Genomic DNA, 13,507 nt, shown 5'->3' with positions numbered 1-13,507 from the left:
AAAGGTTCTGAAGGAGTTTATCCCATGTCTTTAAAGAATAACAGGGAGAACATTTGTGTAAAGAGGTTTGGCAAGGGAAAAAGTAGCTGCATGAGATCAGAAGTATTAAAGGAGGAAAGGATCTTGTAGACCATTATATAAATGTTGTATTTGGAGAGAATTCAGAAGCCAGTGGAGAGTTTTGAGCAGATGATAAAGTTTTCTGCCTTATATTTTTAAAAGATGGCCCTGGCTGATGTGGAAAACAGATTGAAGAAGAGGCAGGGACTGAAGTAAGAGGATCAACTTAGAAGACTGTTAGCATATAATTCAGGCAAGAAGTAATAGTGGCTTAGATGAGGATGTTGTGATGATGGTGGGAAAAGTTATCAAGTTCTGAATATATTTCATAAATAGAGCCATCAGCATTTGCTGAAGGGTTGAGCTTTTAGTTACTACACTATATCTTGGGGTTTGTTTTGTTTTGTTTTGTAGAAAATTCATGAGATACAAATAGAAAAAGAAATTATCTTTTGTCTTCTTTTCAGAGGTGACCACTTAAAATTTTGATGCATATCCTTTTTAGTTTTATTATTATGTTGTATCTGCACAGATATAGACTCGTGCCCAATGCATTGTTTAAATAAACTTTATATGTAATGAACCTTTTTCTCTATCATTAGATATTGCCCAGCATTTTAATGACTGCATACTCTTCTCTTGTGGAAGTGAGTTACAGTTTATTTGACTCCCTGTCAATATTTAGTATGCTTTCAGGTTTTTCCCTGTTTGGATTGCATTTAAGAAAGCATCCGTACATTTCTTTAAGTATATGTATAATAAGGAAAACAAATCTCCAACTACTTTTTGAGACCTGGAAATAGCCACAAGTGAGGCCTTATAAGCTCATGAAATAACATTTCTGCTTGTAGTTTCTTGGCTTTATAGTTACCCTCGGGTTTCAATTTATCCCCTTTTGATTTTGATACTAATTGATCAGACTCTTTGAATTTCATACTAATATTTAGTAGGTACACTGTAATAGGAGCAAATGTGTTGTTACATGGGCTGTTACACTAACTTCTATATTATACTCAGGAAAATAAAATCACATCTGTAGAGAGGTTGCAGCTGCTGCTGCTAAGTCACTTCAATTGTGTCCGACTCTGTGCGACCCCATAGACGGCAGCCCACCAGGCTCCTCTGTTCCTGGGATTCTCCAGGCAAGAATACTGGAGTGGGTTGCCATTTCCTTCTCCAATGCATGAAAGTGAAAGTGAAGTAGCTCAGTGGTATCTGACTCTTCGCTACCCCATGGACTGTAGCCCACCAGGCCCTCCGTCCATGGGATTTTCCAGGCAAGAGTACTGGAGTGGGCTGCCATTGCCTTCTCCGCAGCATGTGCTACTATATGCTAAATACTATATTGAGTCTTAAATTCAACCTTCACAATAACTCTATGCAGTAAATACTATTACTACTGCCTTTTTCCTTTTTTTTGAACATTTTAGAAAACTGAAGCTTGGTAGGGTAAAGGCAGTATAAAATCCTGGTTAAAAACAAACTCTGAAGCCAGACTGCCCAGGTTTGAATCTTGACTTAGCAGTTATTGGCTCTGTAACCTTGGGAAGTTACTAACTTCTTTGTGCTGCTTTTCTTTTTTAATGGACATTACTTTTCTTGTTATGAGTACAAAATAATGACACAATTGAAGTGTTTCTCACATTATGACAATCTGGATTCTCATCTTCCCCTCATAGCAAGGAATACAGTTTCCCTCCAATATCCTAAACTATTTCTAAGGACCCCACACTTGCTTTGCCTTGCTTTGTTGAATTCTTCCTTTCTGCTAGCATGGCTAACATGGCCAGCTTCTTTTCTCATTATTAAAATTTTTTTTACCTAAGTCTATAAATAACAAATGCTGGAGAGGGTGTAGAGAAAAGGGAACCTTCTTACACTGTTGGTAGGAATATAAATTGGTGCAGCCATTATGGAAAACAGTGTGGAGTTTTCCCGAGTGGCTGTATGACCCAACAATCTCATTGCTGGGCATTTATCTGGATAAAACTATAATTCAAAAAGAGGCGTGCACCCTCGTCTTCACAGCAGCACTGTTCATAATAGCCAAGACGTGGAAACAACCTACATATCCATCAACAGATGAATGGATAAGAAGACGTGGTATAAATGTACAGTGGAGCACTACTCAGCTATAAAAAGGAATGAAATGCCATTAACAGTAACATGGATAGATCTAAACATTGTCATACTGAGTAAAGTAAGTCAGACAAAGACAAATATCATATGATATAATTTATATGTGGACTCTAAAATATGACACAAATGAACATATCTGTGAAACAGAAACAGACTCAAAGAGAACAGACTTGCAGTTGCCGAGGGAGGGAAAGGAGTCTGGAGTTAGCAGTTGCAAACTATTATACATGGAATGGGTAAACAAGATCCTATTATATAGCACAGGTAACTAAAATCAATATTCTGTGATAAACCATAATGGAAAATACGGAAAAAAAAATTTATGTATATAACTGAGTCACTTTGCTATAAAGCAGAAATTGTAAGTCAACTATATCTCAAGTTAAAACAATTTTTAAAAATTCCTTATCTTAAAAGTATGGTCCCCAGTTTCCAGAATGTGATTAGTAAATATTTCTCATTCAAGGAACTAAGTTTCCCTGGAGATAATAGACTGGCTGAATCCACAATTAAAGCAGGAAATGTACAAACTTATCCTGAAATATTGTGTCCAGGAAACAAGTAAACTATCCAAAACTGTAAGGGTCAAGGGGGAAAAAAAGGAAAGCCACTTGAGACTACCATTAGCTAAATACAAGACAATTTGAGTATTAAAAAAATAAAGGCAAACAGTTGGAAAACATAAAATATATGAAACCTAATTTACAATAATGCTAAAAATAATCCAGTTGTTACATCCAGAAGATATTAAGAAGCTAGTTTACTATTCTAAAAATTGGTTAAGAAAAATAAAGAAAGAACCAAGCATTTATACTGTTTGCCTCCTATGAACCATACCTCAGGTTAACCAAAATGATTATGTGACAAAGTTCTGCACAGGAGAATTCCAGGTAACAAAGAAATGACAGAATGCTACATTTCCCAACCTCTAATAAAATAATGGAACCAAGTCATGACCATCAATAGCTGCTAAAACCACTAGAGGAAAGTCTGATGGAGAAATTAAAGGCTAGATCAGGCTGACAATACCTGAACCCACTAATTCATCTTAACATCATAGCAAGAGAGCCAACTGAAAATTGGCATTCTCACAAATAAACGAGACAAAACAAGTGAAGAAAAGAAAACACAAACCAGAGTTTAATCTAGCCTCTTTAGAAAATACAGATAGAGGAATTATGCCACACAACACCATATGGAAATCTCTGTAAGACAAATGGCCTAGTTTCTTCAATAATAAATGAGAAAGAAGTGTGGGTCTATGGAGAGAAATCCATGACTTAACAAATTTTATATTAAACAAATGTAATGTGCAGACTCTGAAAAAAAATACTTAGGATTAAAAAACATGAATCAGCTTGGGAAATTTGAACTCATGACTTGCTATTAAGAAATCATTGGGACTTCCCCCTGGTCCAGTGGTTAAGAATCTGGCTTGCAATGCAGGGGCATGGGTTCAATCCCTGGTCAGGGAACTAGGATGCAATCCTTGGTCAAGGAACTAAGATCCCACACGTCACAGAGCAACTAAGCCAGTGGGCCACCACTACTGAAGCCTGCATGCCACAAGAGAGTCCGTTCACGTCAATGAAAGATTCCACACGATGTGACTCAGACCTGACGGAGCCAAATAACAAATGAAAAAAAGAAAGAAAGGAAGTATTAGTTGTTGTGGCATGATAATGGTATCATGGTTTTGGGGTGAGATGAAGGTTCTGTTGTTTCAGAGACAAACCAAAACAGTCACAGAAGAAATTATATAATATAAGCAGTGTACATAGGAAGGTAACAGACACAATAAGGTCTGCCTGTGTTCATAATTAAGTTGGTGACTAGTGCATGAAACTGGGAAGTCAGAGAGGTTGCAGATACATTTTTAAATATTTTTCACCATCTTCATTTGTAAATAAGAATTCTAAGAATGTTAGTGAGCCAATTTTTAATAGTCATTAATAGCCACTGTATTTAAGATTTTAATGACCTATGTTTAGGTAGAGTAATGCTTCTTTCTTTTCTTTCTTTGGTCTTTGTGTAGATTGCTTCTATCTTTGCTTTTGCTACCTGTGGAGGTTTTAAGGGCAAAACAGAAATTCAAGTGTCTTGTGATAAAGGTGCTGAGAATAAAACGATTACAGCTACTTTTGGTTATCCATTCAGGTAAGTTTGCTTTTGGGGTTTAACAACTCTTTTCACTCATTAAGATTTCCCAACAACTTATTGATCTTGGGAGTTAGACATTTTAAATTTCATGCTCATTTGTAAATAGTGATCATTGCTACTGAAAGTATGGTGTGTGGACCAGTGCCTATCTGCAGACTGTTTTCCTGAACTGTGATGAAATAAATACAGAAAATGACAGTAAGCATTCAGAAACTTTCATATGACATTGCCTTGACACTTTTATTCTGTCATCCCACAGTGGATTGGAAATTTCAAAAGAAGACTGCTCTGTTACTTTAGTTTGAGAAGCCATGTTGTAGAAGCAAACACAGCTTATGAAAAATCCAACTTTCTCATGTATTTACAGTTACTAATGTGCAATGTATAGCTTTAAGACATGGATTTATATAAAGTGAAGAGTTCCTATATTTCTTTCAGCAGCATAAAACTTTATTTTCTGAATATTTATGGCTATTTTGTTCTGTTTGACCTCAGTATTCATTAAATGTTTACTCCATCTGCCCTGTGTTTAAGTGAGGGTGTGACTCTTTCCCCACTTACTGACTACTAACTTAATCTAGACTCAGTTTTTCTGTTCAGTGAATTTAAACCATTTAAGGTTGCTTTGATGATTAAATAAAATCTTACATTAAAGATATGTCAGATAGCAGGTGCTTGGTAATCAGTCTTTGCCTCTCTATCTCTCAGTCCTTCTTTTATAAAGTTATAGCATCTTTAGTGATAAGTGCTTTTGTGATTTATAGATAGAGAAAATTAAAGACTTTGTGGAGTTAGCTAATTAGTGAGAGTTAAAATGTGAATCATTATAATTGACTCTCCTGGTGCTAGTCACACAGACTCTGCCTCCTAGAATGGAATACAGTTTCTCAAATTGTAAACCATTTTGTAACAGTGGTATTAATCTGCTAAGTTTTTGTTACAGGAAGATACTCTCTGGGTGTGAAAGTGTTTAATTCAGTCTGTATTCAGTCTATCATAAGCCAAGTATCAGGTGTAATATATGATTTATATACTTAGGAAAATTTTAATTTACTTAAATATTTGAATTTTTCACTTTTTTTAAAAGGAAAGTGTTTTAATATATTTGGGGAGTATATTTTACTTAAATATTCTGCCTATGTGTTTCTGTTAGAAGAGTCCAAGTAATTCATAAATCTGTTTGTGCCTTTTTTTAAATAGGTTGAATGAGGCATCATTTCAGGCACCTCAAGGTGTAAATGTCTGTCGTGTAGATTGGAAAAATTATGTCCTTATTGGAGATTACTCCTCTTCCGCGCAGTTCTATGTTACTTTTGCAGTCTTTGTCTTCCTGTACTGCATTGCTGCTCTTCTGCTTTATGTTGGTTACACAAACCTGTATCGTGATAATCGAAAGCTTCCCATGACTGTAAGTAATCACTTTCTTTTTATACAAAAATAATTTATGTAGGTGTATATTACATTTGAATTTAAATATGGATTTTCTTACACTGGGGAAAAAAACTCTTGGCATAAACCAGTTTCACCATGTCTTGACTTCTGCCACTAGTTTATGCTTGCTCTTGTCATGTTTAACCCAATTCTTGTAGCCTGTTTGCAACACTTCCTCTGTACTCCTTATACAGAGAGAGGTTTGTTTGTATCTAACTCTATTTTAACCTGGAAAGAACTCTAATATGGGACAAAGCATATTAGGTTGCAAATAGCAGGGAAATTAAATAGAAATTAATGTATTTGATTTGAAGAATTGCTAACAATGCTAGTAGTCTCATAACTGTTTTCCTGTTTTTTATCTTTTTTCTCTTTTCTCAGAGATATCCCCTTTATGCCTGACACCTGGTCTATATTCTTAAATTCTTTAATTTAAATTCTGACCAAGGTAATTCTATAAAAATTACAGAATTTGGCATTAGTGGCATTCATGAGCTAATTCTGAATCTTTAAGATGGCAACAAAGGATTTGGATTTGAAATCCTAATACCTTCTTTGGCTTAAGGGTCTACTGAGCTAGAAATAAAAATAATCTCTTGAGATTTAGTTAGTAGAATTCCCCTAGATTATTGATGGCAAATCCAGAGATAAACTGTAGTTTTAAAGTAGACCTCCACTACCAGAGAATAACTACGAAGTCCGTATTGGTGTTACTGCTTTGAAGGGACAACAGAGATGTTTTCGTGATACTGGTCATTTATATCCTAAGAAAACAGTAACTGCTCACATCTACTTATTATTTGTGAAGTTACTTTAAAGGATAGGTCAAATTATTGAATAAGCAGGCTTTATTTATCTACTTATTTATTTTTAATTTTTGCTGCCTGGATCATAAGAACGCAGATGGTAAGTAAGTAATAAAACAGTTTTTTATCCATCATATTTATTTCATTTTATGTATCTGAGAAGAAATTCTCAAACCTGATATTTTTATAAAACATTTCTTGGTTGTTAAGTGACTTTCAAAAGATAGACATCAGCCATTTTAATTTGCAATACTTAATAGAAATTTCATGTTAGTAATCTGTTACTTCTGTGGACTTTTCAAGCCTTATTTATATTTTGTTAAAGTTCTTTATAGATTAAATTCTAAATGAAGATATTTCTTGCCATCTGGTCATTATCCCAACAAATTTTAAGTTAAATCTAGCAATGAATCTTTTATTTCTCTTATTTTATTAAGCCTTAAAAATATGGAGTTTTTTTTTTCATTTATTTTTATTAGTTGGAGGCTAATTACTTTACAATATTGTAGTGGTTTTTGCCATACATTGACATGAATCAGCCATGGATTTACATGTGTTCCCATCCTGATCCCCCCTCCCGCCTCCCTCCCCATCCCATCCCTCTGGGTCTTCCCAGTGCACCAGGTCCGAGCACTTGTCTCATGCATCCAACCTGGGCTGGTGATCTGTTTCACACCTTGATATATGACAGTTTTTAAAGCAGCATTCAAATCTGCTTTGGAGGAGGCTTTTTCTGCCTAATAAAACTATAAAACTGATTTAGTTGTATCATTCAGAAAAGTCAAAAATAATTTTCCACCTCAGAGTGATCATATAGAGAAATAATAATGGTCCTATGGAGACATAATCCAGAATTAGTTCCATAAGTGGTTTTTTGTTCATACAATGTATGATGGATACTTCTTATTTGTAAACGTCCAGCTTCTAAATTAAATTTTGGATTTTACTTTAACCATATAAATGTAAAAAAAATTTTTGTGATGCCTAAAATTTTAACTATAGCCAAACATGACGTGAATTTTTTTTAAGTACCATTTGTTAATGACTTGTGCTATTTCATCAGTGTTCTCAATTCTCTGCTAAGATATCTCTAGGAGAATTTCAGTTGTGACATTTTAAAATCAAATTTAGTTTTTAAATAAATTCAGCACATTTTTGTGCTAAATAGTGAGAGCTTAAGGGTTCTAGGCTGTGTGGAGGATCAGAAATACCATAAAATGAAACCAAAGAAAGATAGGGTATCCCAAATCCTAAAGCTCAGTTATGAATTGTATCCTTCTTATTGGAAGCACTAGGGCTGCCACAGGCTTGTTGTGCATTGCATAATTCCAGGTGGCTTTGTTCATGTAGAACTAGCTAGAGTCCTGAGTCACATGGACTGTCTTCAGAGGCCTCATTTCTCCCACTTCCCCTCATTCTAAGATTACTTCATGCATCATTGTCCGAAAAGAACCTGCTTTTGAAATATAAAAATGTCATCCTAAGCCTTTAATAGCTTGGACATAAAGAGCATAATCAGGAAAAAAGAATTGTGGTTTTTTGATTAGGAATTTGGAAGGAAGAAACCTTAAGATTAAGATTTGACATCTATTGGTCAAAATGATGAACTTTAGCCCAGAAAGAAATTAACATGTGATAATCTCATACTATCAGCTCTTTCTAGCAAGTGCTTAGAAAACATTTGCCACAGCACAAAATACAGCAGAGTACAGCAGCAAAAAGGGGAGTACTCCCACAGTGCAAAATGCTTAATGTTTCTATTCTTTTCTCTTTGATACACATTTTTTAAAGAGCAGTAGCAGTGGAGAGCTTAAATGCAAATACTGTGCCACCATGCTTGTAAGATGAGTCATTGTTTCAGTTGGCTAATGCAAGGCGTTTATTCAGTGCCAGCTTGACTAGGTGGACAAGCTATATGTAACAGTTTCTATATCTCATATGTGATCACTGGTATTTATCTGAGATAAATGACTAAAAGGTCAACGGCAAAAGTAATTTAAAACTAACCACATTTATTTTTAAAAAAAAATTCTGTGATAAGCTCCAAAACCCATTTCTGAGCTTGGAGAGATTTTTGCTGCATAGTGAGAACTCATAGTCTTGAGCATACCTGAATGCTCAGAATACATCATTAAAAGATACAAATCTTACATTGTTCCCACTTCGGTTGTTAATGTAAAGGAAGACCAAAGGAGATGGAAACTTACACTTTACACTATCCAAATACATACTTTAAAAAAGCGTTACTTAGATTTTTATAGCCAGTACTGGTCAACAGAGTTCTAGTTCCCCAGCAAAATAGATTAAGGAGAGTAAAATTTTTTCTTACTAGTTCAATAAGAAATTATCCAAAATACTAAAAATTCACTTCTATTCTTGAACTATAATAAGTAGTAAACACTTAGTAGAAAACTGGTAGTGACAGGGTGTTTTGAGAGAGATTTTGTTGTTGTTCTTAATGAGCATTCTTAAAATTTTGTAGTCATAAATTTAAAAAGAGACAAGTCATCCTGGATGCGTGCTTTTCACCATCTTGCTGTTCATATCATAGAGCATTAGATTTAACTAAAATTAGAGGTTTGTCAGAAATATGAGAAAGCAGGGGAGGATAAGGGAATTGAGAGTATATGTAAGAGATTATGATGAAGAACCTTAGAATCTAAGTTGAGGGAAATGGAGATCAGATTGTAGATCTCAGTGGGGTCAAAGGAGTTTTAAGGTTGGGATGCCAAAGAGAATGAGCTAGAAAGAGAGGTAATATTTGAGAGGGGTGATTAAAGCAGAGATTATGGAGGTATACAGTTATTGGTGATAACAGAGTCTGATATTTGATCCCAAGAGGGAGAGGCTTAGCTTAGTTAGATACGGTTGTGATGAGGGCTTTATAAAACTTTTGTTTCTCCGTGTCAGAGGATGACCGTTGTAGCGCAGGCACTGGCCTGACAGTAGTGAACAGCAGTGTTTGCTGTGCTGACTGTGGCCGTTTTTATAAAGTATGTCATTTCTGGGGACTGAGAGTTCAACATGATTTCCTTGGTGGAGGATTTGAAATTTTGTATCTTTAAGTATTCATTATTAATTCATACTTGTTTTTGCTTTAGGACTTTGTAATTACTATTGTTGCGACTTTTTTGTGGTTGGTGAGCACTTCAGCCTGGGCTAAAGCTCTTACAGATATTAAAACAGCTACCGGTCCCAGCATTGTCCAGGAGCTTAAACCTTGTAGTGTTCAAGGAACGTTGTGCCAGTTCGTCTCTGTAACGAGTATGGGGTCCCTAAACGTATCTGTGGTGAGTATGCAGTGTTTATAAAATAATTTATTTCACTTACTAGAAAAACCTTACAGTGACTTAAGAAAACAATAGTTTTAATAAGTCCCTGGATGAATATGTTGATCTTACCTTTACCAAGCTTATCAGAATCCTAGTTATCATATATGTCTTTATAACAGCAAAAAAAAGTTTGTGAAGAAAATTATTACTTGTAAACAAGCTTAGACAAGATCATGGTTATGTTTTTATTAACGTTAACTAGGCAAGACTTTGACCCTAAAGGTGCTAATATAACATTTATTAAGACTGTGTGCTAAGGTCATTACACATATGTCAGTTCTGACAGGAATGTGGGGAGTGGTGTTACCATCTTCGTTTACAACTGACAAAGAATATAGCTTGTATGTTAAATCACTTAAGGTGACAGGGCTAGTAAGTTGGCAAAGCCAAGGTTTGAACCAGATCTGACTTCTGTTGTTACTGTTTAGTCCCTAAGTCATGTCTGACTCTTTGTGACCCCATGAACTGTCCTCTGTCCATGGACATTAGCCCTTTCTCTAATTTGATTTGCTCTGGGTCTTTGAAAATAGTACTTTCATAGTTCCTTAAATAATCCTAAAATTTTGGCCTCTAAATTTAAATATTATTTTGTATGGTATTTTATCCAAATACAGATATATTATTAATATAATGAGGGTATTACTTTTAAGGAGTAATGTCTTTTCAAGAAAGTATTTTTCCAGTGGATAAAGTTGGTCTTGCCTTATAAAGCAATTTGGCCAAATTTTTCTTTTAAAAGTCTTTTTTTTTTTTTTTCCCATATATATTGATGGTGAGCTGAGATAGTTTCAGAAGTGTTTTTATACCCAAATAATACAAAAGAAGAAAGCAGTTTGGGGCTTCCCTGGTAGCTCATTGGTAAAGAGCCCACTTGCCAGTGCGGGAGACGCAGGTTCCATCCCTGGGTGGGGAAGGTCCCCTGGAGGAGGAAATGGCAACCCGGTCCAGTGTTCTTGCTGGGAAATGCCATGGACAGAGGAGCATGGCGGGCTACAGCCCATGGCGTGGCGAAACTCGACTTAGCGACTAAACAACAACAGCACAAATATGATAGTACCCAAGCTTTTTACCCTACTCTTACCTCATAGGTCACTACTGTTCTTTTCTTTATTTTAAAAAAACAAAAGTACTGTGAAAATAGGATATCTTCAGTTCCTTCATCTCTGAGACTTTGAACTTCCAGATTTGTGCCTGGGAAGGCTGATTTCTTTTAGGTTGATTATTACAGGATGTAACATAATGTTTTCTTCTATGACTTCTTTTCTCTTGTGGCTGCAGCTGTGGAAGCAAAAGTGATGGTAGGAGGGGGATGAAGTAGGGAAGTAGGAAAAGGTGCACAAAGGACGTTTATAACCACTCAGATGGGAGAAAGTAAAACCCCTCCTAGTGAAGGAACCGTGGATTCCTGTTCTCGTCACCAGAAGCCACTAGAGTCTAAATATAAAGTAGTAAATGGAAGGTCTTACTTTTCTCAAATTTAATTCCTTTTTTTAATTGGTAATAATGCACATGTAAAAATAAATATCTTTTAGTCATGATTTGATATGTTACAGATTTAGAGATTTCGCTGGGAATAAGGCATTATATATCCAAATAGGGCATTGACATACAGTCTTCCTTTTTTATTCCACTTGATGTATAGTTCAGACTTCAAATGAAATGATGGTATATGGCCTGGAAATATTAGATCTTTATAGGAAAACTAAGATAGGTATGAAATTTTAATAGTATACTAGATTTTCATGTTTGTTTCTCTCTTTCTTAGATCTTTGGCTTTCTGAATATGATACTTTGGGGAGGAAATGCATGGTTTGTGTACAAGGAGACCAGCTTTCACAGTCCATCAAATACTACTTCTCAAGGAGGTATTCCTCCTCCAACTGGAATATAATTGAAGGGAGAAGTACACTGTATGAAATAAATGTCTGTACTATGACCTGTTGCCAACACCTTGAGAAGCATTTTTTGTTTCTAATAAAAGTAATGGCTTTTTCAGTAAATTGGTGGGTTTAAAATTTTGCTGCTTTTATACATAAAGCTTGTGCCTTTCCTAGAAATTTAAGATGTAAATGTATTCTCACATGTGAATTTGAAAATTCAGGGGCCTATTATGAGATGATACACATTTTTAAATGAACGGTAATTTCTTCACTAAGTTGTTTTCCTTCCGAAGTGTTTACACCTTAAGCCTTAACATATATCTTCACTCAGAAAAGAGTTTTATTGTCATATCATAATAGGAAGAAAATCTGTTTTGGAATATACACTACTGTAAGTTTGTACAGATCATATTCCCAAGCCCTGTCTTTGTTTAAGAAAGTCTTGATTACATAAATCATATTTAGAAAAAACATTTAGTTAACGGTTTATATCTGAACATTGTTTATATGTTATGAAAAATGCTTAACTACAAAGACTGATGTATGTTTTATTTCTGTTTTTCTAAATGACCTACAGTACTTGGTAGGTGTACTAAAATTGTTTGGGGAGTGGGGTTTAGAGATTTATAATAGATGTAGAGTTAATTTGATAATTCTCTCGCATGAGGTGTAAGCTTCCATATGCTGGTTATTTAATAGATTTGCTACGTAAGTGAAACATGGTTCACCTAGATACTTTGATATGTATGGGCATTACTCCTAGTGATATTTGTTTGCTGTCTTTTGTTGCTTATGCTCCTTCAGTGCAGGCTGAGACCTAGTCTCCTGCAAGTAGAGTTAAATAATCTACCTTTTTTTGCAGACCCTATTCATAGGACAAAAAAAATTAAGATTGCCTTTTACTTTTGAAACATTTATATTCAATGAAGTTGCTGTCTTGAGTTTAGTATTGATATTGTGAAAATGAATGCAATTTGGATTTCACATTTCTTAATGTTTGTTCTTATTTCACAAATGGATAATTAAGGAATTATGCGTCGTAAAGAAGGAACCTAAGTGAGCTATATTATGGGTGTGCTGTCTTTGCTCACACATTTGGGTAGCTTCTGGAATATAGGGTTTATTTACGTTTTGCTTCCTAATCTTTCTATTGTACAGGGCCAGATCTCCTCTTAGCCACATGATTGTTTTTATGTGAAGCACATCTTACTATTGCCTTATTTTGGTTGCTTTTGTTCACAAGAATTGTTAATATGAGAATGTGTATCCACCTTAATAAAGAAGTTAAAATAAAGAGTGCACTGATTGTTATATTATAGAGAAACTTTCGTCTTAAAGGCATGAGCAGTATAAAATAGAATTGATTTACAAAGCAAGAAATAGAATATTACAGTAGTTTTGTTTGTTTAATGTTTGGCAAGGAATAAAAAATGCTTTGGAGACCCTGGTTCTATTTTTCTTTCAATCTCATTTTTAAAATGCTTATTTGTAACTTTCAGGTTGAGTTTTACTGATAAACCTTTTCTAATTGACTGTCCAGTTGGCAGCAAAGATTCTTAATTAAAAGTGTATGCTTTGGAGCCAAACTGCCTGAATTTGAATCTTGGCTTCACCACCTACTAGCTCATTGTTGGCTCAGTCTTGTCTGATGTTTGCAACCCCATGGACTGTAGCCTGCCAGGCACCTCAGTCAACGGGA

At 35.0% G+C, this 13,507-nt stretch overlaps 1 protein-coding gene across 1 annotated transcript in view; it reads left to right on the top strand.

Moving 5' to 3' along the window:
* Nucleotides 1-13,250, top strand: part of SYPL1 (synaptophysin like 1) — a 31,358-nt gene extending 18,108 nt beyond the window's left edge. The window contains exons 2-5 of the mRNA XM_065938685.1: nucleotides 4,235-4,356; nucleotides 5,560-5,767; nucleotides 9,698-9,886; nucleotides 11,694-13,250. Coding sequence (XP_065794757.1) covers nucleotides 4,235-4,356; nucleotides 5,560-5,767; nucleotides 9,698-9,886; nucleotides 11,694-11,819 — 645 coding nt within the window. The 3' untranslated portion in view covers nucleotides 11,820-13,250. The remainder of the gene's footprint in view (nucleotides 1-4,234; nucleotides 4,357-5,559; nucleotides 5,768-9,697; nucleotides 9,887-11,693) is intronic.
* The last annotated feature ends 257 nt before the right edge of the window (nucleotides 13,251-13,507 follow it).

This window comes from Muntiacus reevesi, chromosome 6 (assembly GCF_963930625.1).
Source record: "Muntiacus reevesi chromosome 6, mMunRee1.1, whole genome shotgun sequence".
Classification (NCBI taxonomy): domain Eukaryota; kingdom Metazoa; phylum Chordata; class Mammalia; order Artiodactyla; family Cervidae; genus Muntiacus; species Muntiacus reevesi.
This window is presented reverse-complemented; position numbering and strand designations above follow the sequence as displayed.